Below are 9,826 nucleotides of genomic sequence, written 5' to 3'. Positions count from 1 at the left end.
ATATATAATGTATATATATCTATAAATATATATAAAAAATATATATAATTATATATAAGATATATAATTATATATGAAAATATAAAATCGATATCATTATATAAATATAATATATAGAATTATATATAAAATGTAAAATTGAATTATAGAAAATAGATAGAATATATAATTAGAGATATTAAGTATATAATTATATATATAAACATAATATATAAAATTATATATAAATATAAAAGATCTATATAATTATATATAAATATAAAGTCTATATTATATTTAAATGTAAATCTAATTCTATATAGATAAATTATAGATAGCTATATAGAAATAGAATATATAATTATCTATTTAGTATAACTATTATAATACCTATTTATAATTACTATTATATCATTATATAAATATAAATATATATATTATTATATATAAATATTAAACTACATCATTATATATAGACATTAAAAACCCAAGCCTTTAAACCCAAGCCCTGTCCCTTTCCAGAAGTGCAAGAATCAAATTATTTAAATATTATAAATTATTAGAAAACCCAATTATTATAAAAATATTCATTATTCCAGGGCACAAAAAGCAAATTTTTGGTCTTCTCACACTTTATTGAGGCAGCCTGAGCTACTCACACTTTACACACGGTGCAGGAGCTCCCCCACGCCCAGCTGGTCTTTGGTTACAAAAAAGGGTTTGAAAAATTCACCTTTAATCCAGAGAGCAGGAAAAGCCCAGCCTAGAACAGGCTTTGAGAACTCACCATTGATCCAGAGAGCAAGAAAAGCTCAGCCTAGAACAGGCTTTAAAAAATTCACCTTTAATCCAAGGAGCAGGAAAAGCCCAGCCTAGAACAGGCTTTGAGAACTCACCATTGATCCAGAGAGCAAGAAAAGCCCAGCCTAGAACAGGCTTTGAGAACTCACCATTGATCCAGAGAGCAAGAAAAGCTCAGCCTAGCTGCACTCTAGAACAGGCTACACCAGCCCAGGCCTGCACAGGCCCAGGACCAAAGTATGGCTTTAATTTTCATTTGTTTTTTCAAGCAATTCCTCTAGAGAAGAGCTTAAACTACAGATCCAGCCCTGAGGGGGAACTGGGAGAGCCAGGATGCAAACAGGAGCAGGGCAGGTAATCCCAGCTCAAACACAAAATTGGAGTGTGGATACAAAACTGGAGTTTGGATAATCCCAGCCCAAAACCAAAGCAGGAGGAGTGTGGATAATCCCAGCTCTAAAACCAAGCAGGAGTTTGGATAATCCCAGCTCAGCCAATCCCCGTGAGCTCAGGCTGGGGAAAGCCCCACGTGCAGGACAATAAATAACAAATACTGCAATATTGCATTTGCTGTTGGCCTGGCAGGCTGGAATGGCGAGGTTAGGCCTGGCTCTGAGGGGCCCTCATTAAACCTGGCTCTGAGGGGCCTCATTAAACCTGGCTTGGAGGACCCCTCATTAAGCCCAGCCCTGTTTAGGCAGGCAGAGCCTGGAGCTCACAGGGTCTCAGCAGTTTCTTGGCAGCAGTGGTGGTGTTCTGAGGGACCCCTTGTTAAGCCTGGTTCACAGGGACCCCTCATTCAACCCAGCTCTGAGGTGCCCCTGGTTAAGCCCAGCCTGTTTAGGCAGGCACAGCCTGCAGCTCACAGGTTTTCAGCAGTTTCTTGGCAGCGATGATGGTGTTCTTCATCAGCATGGCCACCGTCATGGGCCCCACGCCGCCGGGCACGGGTGTGATGTAACTCGCCTTCTTCTTCACCCCTGGGGGAAAAGCTGGGCTTAAGGGCCAGGCCAGGCTGCCCAGCCTAAAGCCAGGCAGGTTCTGTTGGGATTGAGGCTTTAGGAAGGGGCTCTGGGTGGGTTTATCCTGCTGGACAGCGAGGCAAGGCCCGGCCTGGGTGGGAAGGACAAGGTGGGGGAAAAGCGCCAAGCCAGGCTTAAAAGCACCAAGCCAGGCCTGGAAGCACAAAGGTCCAAACAAGCAAAAAGCCAGGCCCAGAAGTGCCAAAAAGCCAGGCCTAAAAGTGCCAAAAAGCCAGGCCCTAAAGGTGATTTTTAGCACAGCAATGGCAAATCCAAGCCTGGCGTTGGAGCAGAGGCAGAGACCCAACTGCTGAGGCTCAGGAGGCTCCTCTGGAGCGTCCCCATGGGATATCCCCGAGCTCAGGGACACAAACCAGGATTGTCCCCTCCCCAGTGCCCCAAACAGCTGATCCTGAGCCCAAGGAGCCCATCCTGAGCTGATCCTGAGCCCAAGGAGCCCATCGTGAGCTGCTCCTGAGCCCAAGGAGCCCATCCTGAGCCCAAGGAGCCCATCCTTAGCCCAAGGAGCCCATCCTGAGCCCATCCTGAGCCCTCCTCACCCTCGAAGTCCACGTCCCCCACGAGGCGGGGCCGGGCCGTGAGCGGGTCCTGCACGCGGGTGATGCCAACGTCGATGACGGCCGCGCCCTCCTTGATCATGTCAGCCGTGATCAGGTTGGGGATGCCTGGAAAACACAACCTGACCTTCAGGAAAATACAGCCACAACCTCAGGAAAACAACCTCACCCTCAGGGGGGCTCCACATCCCCTGATCCCAACATTCCCACAATGTCCCAACCCATCTGGGATTTCCTGCCTCACCAGAATGATTGGATTCAGGAATTTTAAGGGTTTTTCCCAATCTAAACCATCCTAAGAAATGCAAATCTAGCCCCTGATCCCTCTCATCCCAATGTCCCCAGGGGAGGATTTTGGGGTGACCCTGCAGGGATGCCCAGGGTGGATTTTGGGGTGTCTGTGCAGGGTCCCAGGGTGGGATTTTGGAGTCCCTGTGCAGGGTTCTCAGGGTGGATTTTGGGGTGTCTGTGCAGGGTCCCAGGGTGGGATTTTGGAGTCCCTGTGCGGGGTTCTCGGGGTGGATTTTGGGGTGTCTGTGCAGAGCCAGGAGCTGCACCCACCATCCTGCTGAGTTCCCTCCCACCCCAAGCCACTCCACGACTCCCCAAAGGCAGAACCCCAAAACCTGAGGCCGCTTTTTGCCCCAACCCCGGGACCCCCAGAGCCCATTGCATGGGCAGGGTGCCCAGCAGCCCCAGCCCAGGCTGACCTGCAGCAGCCACCACGATGTCAGCACGGATGGTGTGCTGCTTCAGCTGCTCCTTGGGCGTGTAGCGGTGCGAGATCGTCACCGTGGCGTCGCCTGCGGGGACAAGGGACAGCTCTGAGACAGCCCAGCACCCTGCACGGCAGCAGATCAGCACCACGGCTTCCGAGGTGGGGCTGGAAACAGGAAAGTTTTCATAAAAAACAAAAAATTTTCTCTTTCTTACAGAGAAAAACTGAGCTAAGGGCAAGAGGTTTTTGCTCCTGCTAAAACATCCCACAAAAGGGAGGATTGCCTTTGTTATACCCCAAAAAAAGGGATTATTTCCTTTGTTATACCCCAAAAAAGGGATTATTTCCTTTGTTATACCCCAAAAAAGGGATTATTTCCTTTGTTATACCCCAAAAAAGGGATTATTTCCTTTGTTATACCCCAAAAAAGGGATGATTTCCTTTGTTCTGTTCCTTTCCCAGTGAATTACCCAGGCCAGACCTCTTGGCCTCTGCCCAACTGGCAGCCCCAGGTTTGAAGTGAAGTCCTACAGGTCTTTGTATTAAGTTTAGGAGAGAAACTTCTGGGCTTTTTGCCTTTTTAAGCAGACAAAGAATAATTTGGTCACTCACATTCCCACAGGTCAGGAATTCCCACCCAGCACCCAAACCCAGCCAGGGGTCTTCTCCTCCAAGGTGTTCCTCAGGAACATCAGGGCCTGCTGGTGAACCCCAAAATCAGCCTCGAGGGACAGGAAGGGATTTGGGGTGGAACAGGACATGGAGATGCTGAAGGAGGCTCAGGAGGGACCTTCTGGCTCTCCACAACTCCATGGGGACAGGAGGGGGCAGCCAGGGCAGGGTCAGGAAATAAAACAGCCTCAAGCTGTGGAGGAGAAGTTTAGGGCTGGATATTGGGAAAAAAATCCATCATGGAGAGGTTGTGAAATAGGAACAGGGACAGGATGGGATAGAACAGGCTCAGGCTGTGCCAGGAGGGGGTTAGGGCTGGATATCAGGAAAAAATCCATCATGGAGAGGTTGTAAAATATTGGATGAGGCCACTCAGGGAAAGGGAGGAGTCCCCACCCCTGGAATTGTTCAGCACACACGTGGAGGTGGCACTGGGGGCCGTGGTGCCCACGGCTGCATTTCACCACCTCGGACACCTTTCCAGACCATTTCCCTGCACAATTCTGGCACTCCAAGGCCACGCTGGGGATTGTTTCAGCAGGGAGAGCTCTGGGAGGCTCCAGGGCAGGTTTGTGAGGTGTTTCCCCCGAGCGTTCCCCAGCCCTACCTCCGGGGCGCTCGTGGCTGCCGTCGGTGTGCAGCAGCATGGCGATGGGCATGCCCACGTTCTTGGACCTGCCCGCCACCACCACGTTCCTGCCCAGCGTGGGGATCCCTGCAGGGCACAGAGCACAGCCTGGCACACTGCCCTGGGCTGGGGGGCACGGCTGAGCCCAGCTGGGGCCCGGCACAGCACCCCAAAGTCCAGCCTGGGCATCCCTGCACAGCACCCCAAAATCACCCCTGAGAGCCCTGCACAGCACCCCAAAATCACCCCTGAGAGCCCTGCACAGCACCCCAAAACTGGGTAAGTTTTGAGCTCAGGCCCCCTTAGGCCAGAGCAGAGCAGGACAATCCCTCCCTGTCCTTGATGTTCCCAGGACAGAACAATCTCTCCCTGTCCTTAGGACAGGACAATCCCTCTCTATCCCTGATGTCCCTCCCAGTACAGAACAATCCCACCCTGCCCACACTGCCCCTGGTGTCCTGAGCTGCAATTCCCAGAATCCCCAAAACCTGCACCAGCAGCAGCTCCCACCCAGCTGGAATTCCCAAATCCCCAGATCCCCATGTCCCACCCCAGCAGGAATTCCCATGTCCCACCCAGCAGGAATCCCCAATACCCATGTGCCCATGTCCCACCCCAGCCTGAATTCCCAATCCCCATGTCCCCATGTCCCACCCAGCAGGAATTCCCAAATCCCAGATCCCCATGTCTCACCCAGCAGGAATTCCCAAATCCCAGATCCCCATGTCTCACCCAGCAGGAATTCCCAATCCCCAATCCCCATGTCCCACCCTGCAGGAATTCCCAATCCCCATGTCCCCATGTCCCACCCAGCAGGAACCCCCAATCCCCATGTCCCCATGTCCCACCCAGCAGGAATCCCCATGTCCCACTCCAGCTGGAATTCCCAAATCCCCAGATCCCCATGTCCCAGCCAGCAGGAATTTCCAAATCCTCAGATCAGCAGCTCCCACCCCAGCAGGAATTCCCAAATCCCCATGTCCCCATGTCCCACCCAGCAGGAATTCCCAATCCCCACATCTCCATGTCCCACCCAGCAGGAATTCCCAAATCTCCAGATCCCCATGTCCCACCCAGCAGGAATTCCCAAATTTTAGATCCCCATGTCCCACCCAGCAGGAATTCCCAATCCCCAATCCCCATGTCCCACCCAGCAGGAACCCCCATGTCCCACTCCAGCTGGAATTCCCAAATCCCCAGATCCCCATGTCCCCATGTCCCAGCCAGCAGGAATTTCCAAATCCTCAGATCAGCAGCTCCCACCCCAGCAGGAACTCCCAATCCCCATGTCCCACCCAGCAGGAACCCCCATGTCCCCATGTCCCACCCAGCTGGAATTCCCAATCCCCATGTCCCCATGTCCCACCCAGCAGGAACCCCCATGTCCCCATGTCCCACCTGTCCTCTGGATGATCTCCCAGACACCCCTGGGCGTGGCAGGCAGCATGGAGTCCTGGTCCAGGCACATCCTGCCCACGTTGAGCACGTGGAACCCGTCCACGTCCTTGTGCGGGCTCACGGCGTTGCACACGCGGCGCTCGTCGATGTGCTCTGCACAGGGCAGGGACACAGCTGGGCTGGGCTGACAGATGTGCTGCCAGATGTGCTGCCAGGTGTGAGCCCAAGCCCTGGCATGGAGCCCTGACCCCAAATGGGAACTCTGAGCCCGAACCTTGAGCTGGAACTGTGACCCCAAACTGGAATTTCAACACAAACTGGAATTCTGACCCCAAAACTTGAGCTGCAATTGTGACCCCAAACTGAAACTCTGACCCTGAGCTGGAGCTCTGACCATGAGCCTTGAGCTGCAATTGTGACCCCAAACTAGAATTGCAACCCCAAGCCTTGAGCTGGAATTGTGACCCCAAACTGGAATTGTGACCCTGAGCCTTGAGCTGGAATTGTGCCCCCAAAGTGAAATTGTGACCCTGAGCTGGAATTGTGACCCCAAATTGAAATTATGACCCTTAGCCTTCAGCTGAAATTGTGACCCCAAACTGGAGGTCTGACCCCAGGCCTTGAGCTAGAATTGTGACCCCAAACTGGAATTGTGACCCCAAACTGGAGCTGTGACCTTGAACCCTAGGCTGGAATTTCAACCCCCAGCTCCAAGCTGGAATTGCAACCCTAAGCTGGAGCTCTGACCCTGAGCCTTGAGCTGGAATTGTGACCCCAAACTGAAATTGTGACCCTGAGCTGGAATTGTGACCCTTAACCTTCAGCTGGAATTGTGACCCCAAACTAGAGCTCTGACCCCAAGCCTTGAGCTGCAATTGTTACCCCAAACTGAAATTGTGACCCTAAGCTGGAATTGGCACCCCAAACTGGAGCTCTGATTCCAGGTCCTGAGTTGGAACTGCAACCCTGAGCTGGAATTATGATCCCAAGCCCTGAACTCTGATCCTGAGCCTTGAAATGGAATTGTCACCCCAAACTAGAGCTGTAACCTTAAACCTTGAACTTGGAATTGCAGCCCCAAACTGGAGCTGTGACCTTGAACCTTGAGCTGGAATTGTCACCCCAAACCCTGAGCTGGAATTTCAACCCTGAGCCCCAAACTGGAACTGCAACCCCAAACTGGAGCTATGACCATAAATCTTGAGCTGGAATTTCAATCCCCAGCCCCAAGCTGGAATTACAGCCCCAAACTGGAGCTGTGACCCCGAGCTGCAATTCTGACCCTGAGCTCAGCCCCTCCAGCGTGTGGGACGTGCCTGTCCCCATCCCTGCCAGGGCAGCTGGCAGCTCCCAGCACGGGCACCGAACACTCTGCAGTGCCAGCCCTGCCCACCCCGAGGGCATTTATCAGCAGCCCAAGGCCGCCCACGCCCAGCTGGGGAAGCTGATACCGACACTGAGCCCCGCAGAGCTGCTGAGGGGACATCAGGGCAGTGCTGCCCCAGCCTTGGCAGCTTCCTGGGAGTGCAGGAGGGGAGCTGAGCTGCTCACCAGGCAGGGGGAGCTGCACCAGGAGCCCGTCCACGGCCGTGTCGCTGTTGAGTCTGGCAATCAGCTCCAGCAGCTCCTCCTCGCTGATGGAGGCTGGCCTGAGGATGGTCTCGCTGCTGATCCCTGCAATCGCCAAATACACAGAGTCACAAAAGAGTGAATTTCCCACATTTTGTGCATTTTCCACCCTGTTTTGTTGCCTGGTTAAATGTGGGAGGTGCACGCAGAGCATGGAAGGGTTTGTGCAGCTCCCAGGCTGGAGAGACCTTCACAAACCTTGGGATTTGTTGTTTGGGATGATTTTATGGGGCTGGTTTGGGACCCTGCCAGGGCAGGGAGAAACCCAAGCAAGGGCTGCTGCCATGAAAATAAAACCACACGGGCACAGTAAAAAAGGGAGGTTTGCCTCAAAATCCCAGCTCCAAAAGCAGCTTCAGCTGCTCAGACCCAAGTTAAATGACACCATTTATTGCCCTGACCCCGAGCAGGACCTTGGACTGCAGGATGGAGCCAGAGAGCTGCTGAACAGGGGCTGTGTCCCAGATAGATGGGAAAAGGAGGCCAAAAATGCCCTCCTGTGTTTTTTATGGTTTTAGGAAGGCTGAAAAACCCCAGTCCTACCCTGAAGGATCCAATTGATCACATTCAACCACACCCCAGAACATAAATTCTGGATGAAGCCAAGAAACCAACAGGTGGGAGCATCCCAAAAAAAAAGCTCTCAGCATCGAGTATTCCCAACCAAAGTGCGTTTTTAGGGCAGGAAAGCTCCCACTCACCCACATCAGCCGCCGCTTTGGTTTTGTTGAGCACGTAGGAGTGGCTGGCCGGGTTCTCGCCCACCAGCACCACGCTCAGGTGCGGCCTCCTGTTGCCGGCAGCCACCCACTGCTGCACCTCGTTCCGCGCCTCCTGCCGGATCTGCCGCGCCAGCTTCCTGCCCGAGATCACCACGGCGTCCCCGCTGCACGGGAACCGAGCAGGAAACCACGGGGAACAGGGTCAGAACAGCTCCGGGAACCGGGCAGGAAACCACGGGGAACAGGGTCAGAACAGCCCCGGGCACCGGGCAGGAAACCACGGGGAACAGGGTCAGAACAGCCCCGGGAACCGGGCAGGAAACCACGGGGAACAGGGTCAGAACAGCCCCGGGCACCGGGCAGGAAACCACGGGGGACAGGGTCAGAACAGCCCCGGGCACCGGGCAGGATGGGGCAGGAAACCAAGGGAAAAATGGGAAAGGGTCAGCACAGCCCTGCTGCCAGTCCCGGGCAGGATGGGGCAGAAAACCAGGGAAAAAAAAGCTCCCTCCCTTGTGCTTTATCAGCGCCTTTAGCACCTTTGTGCTCGGTCACGTTTTAGGCTCGGTTCCAGCATCAACGCTGGGGCCAAATGGGGCAGAACCCGAGCTGGAAGGGACCCACCAGGATCATTGATTACATCCCAAAATGCTGCTCTGTGCAAGCCTGAGGATGTCGTGCAAACGTTGTTTGGAGCAGGGTGGGATGTTCGGGGGTCTCTGTCCCCGTCACACCAGTGAGTGCTCAGGGTGGTCTCTGTCCCTGTCACCTCACAGAATGTTCTGAGCTCTCTATCCCCCTCATGCGAAGAAATAATTAAAAAGAGGGGGTGGTGATCTCCTTCTTTATCACTCAGGGGGTCTCTGTGCCCCTCATTCTGGGGGATGATCGGGGTATCTCTGTCCCCATGGCCTCGGAGGAGCCCCGGTGTGAGGCGATCTCTGTCCCCCTCAGCCCGGGGTGTCTCCGTTCCCCTCACGCCGGGGCAGCCCCGCTGTGAGGCGGTCTCTCTTATTCTGGGGGATGACAGAGGTGTCTCTATCCATCCCCCTCACCCCAGGGATTGCTCAGGAGTATTTCCATCTCCCCTCACCCGAGGCCAGCCCCGCTCTGAGGCGATCTCTGTCCCCCTCACCCGAGGCCAGCCCCGCTCTGAGGCGATCTCTGTCCCCCTCACCCGAGGCCAGCCCCGCTCTGAGGCGATCTCTGTCCCCCTCACCCGAGGCCAGCCCCGCTCTGAGGCGGTCTCACCCCCCGGGCCGGGGCAGCCCCGCACTCCCACGCAAGGCGGCCGCGGGATTTCATCAGCCTGCAGCTCCCGCCGCAGCCGCTGGGGGCCCGCCCGCCGCCCCCGGAACCGCCGGGGCCAAACGAGCCGCGACCCCAGCCCGGGGACCGCCCGAACCGAACCGAACCGGATCGAACCGGGCCGGGCCGGGCTGGGCTTCCCCCTCTCACAGCCTTCAGTGTACCCGACCTCGGCGGAGCGCGGCGGGCGCTGCTCCCACCTCCCTCCCAAGCATCCCCGCACATCCCCCGGTGTCCCGGCCGTACCGAGCGGCGCTGAGGTGCAGGCGGCGGGCGCGGGGCTCCATCGCGGCGCGGCTGAGGGCGCGGAGGGGCTGGAGCGCGGCGGCCATGGCGCGGCTCGGACTGACAGGCGGCAGGAACAGCATTGA

The 9,826-nt window shown here is 54.8% G+C and overlaps 1 protein-coding gene across 1 annotated transcript; it reads right to left on the bottom strand.

The window, feature by feature from the left end:
- Window positions 1-580: 580 nt before the first annotated feature.
- MTHFD2 (methylenetetrahydrofolate dehydrogenase (NADP+ dependent) 2, methenyltetrahydrofolate cyclohydrolase) lies at window positions 581-9,787 on the bottom strand. The gene is made up of 8 exons (XM_058042394.1): window positions 9,702-9,787; window positions 8,127-8,311; window positions 7,348-7,470; window positions 5,797-5,949; window positions 4,378-4,485; window positions 3,091-3,183; window positions 2,363-2,488; window positions 581-1,760 (listed from the first exon to the last, which is right to left on the bottom strand). Exons 1-8 carry the CDS (start codon window positions 9,785-9,787, stop codon window positions 1,621-1,623), a joined length of 1,014 nt encoding a protein of 337 aa, XP_057898377.1. The 3' UTR covers window positions 581-1,620.
- Window positions 9,788-9,826: the final 39 nt, after the last annotated feature.

The sequence above is a fragment of the Melospiza georgiana genome, chromosome 31 (genome assembly GCF_028018845.1).
Source record: "Melospiza georgiana isolate bMelGeo1 chromosome 31, bMelGeo1.pri, whole genome shotgun sequence".
In the NCBI taxonomy this organism is placed as follows: domain Eukaryota; kingdom Metazoa; phylum Chordata; class Aves; order Passeriformes; family Passerellidae; genus Melospiza; species Melospiza georgiana.
This window is presented reverse-complemented; position numbering and strand designations above follow the sequence as displayed.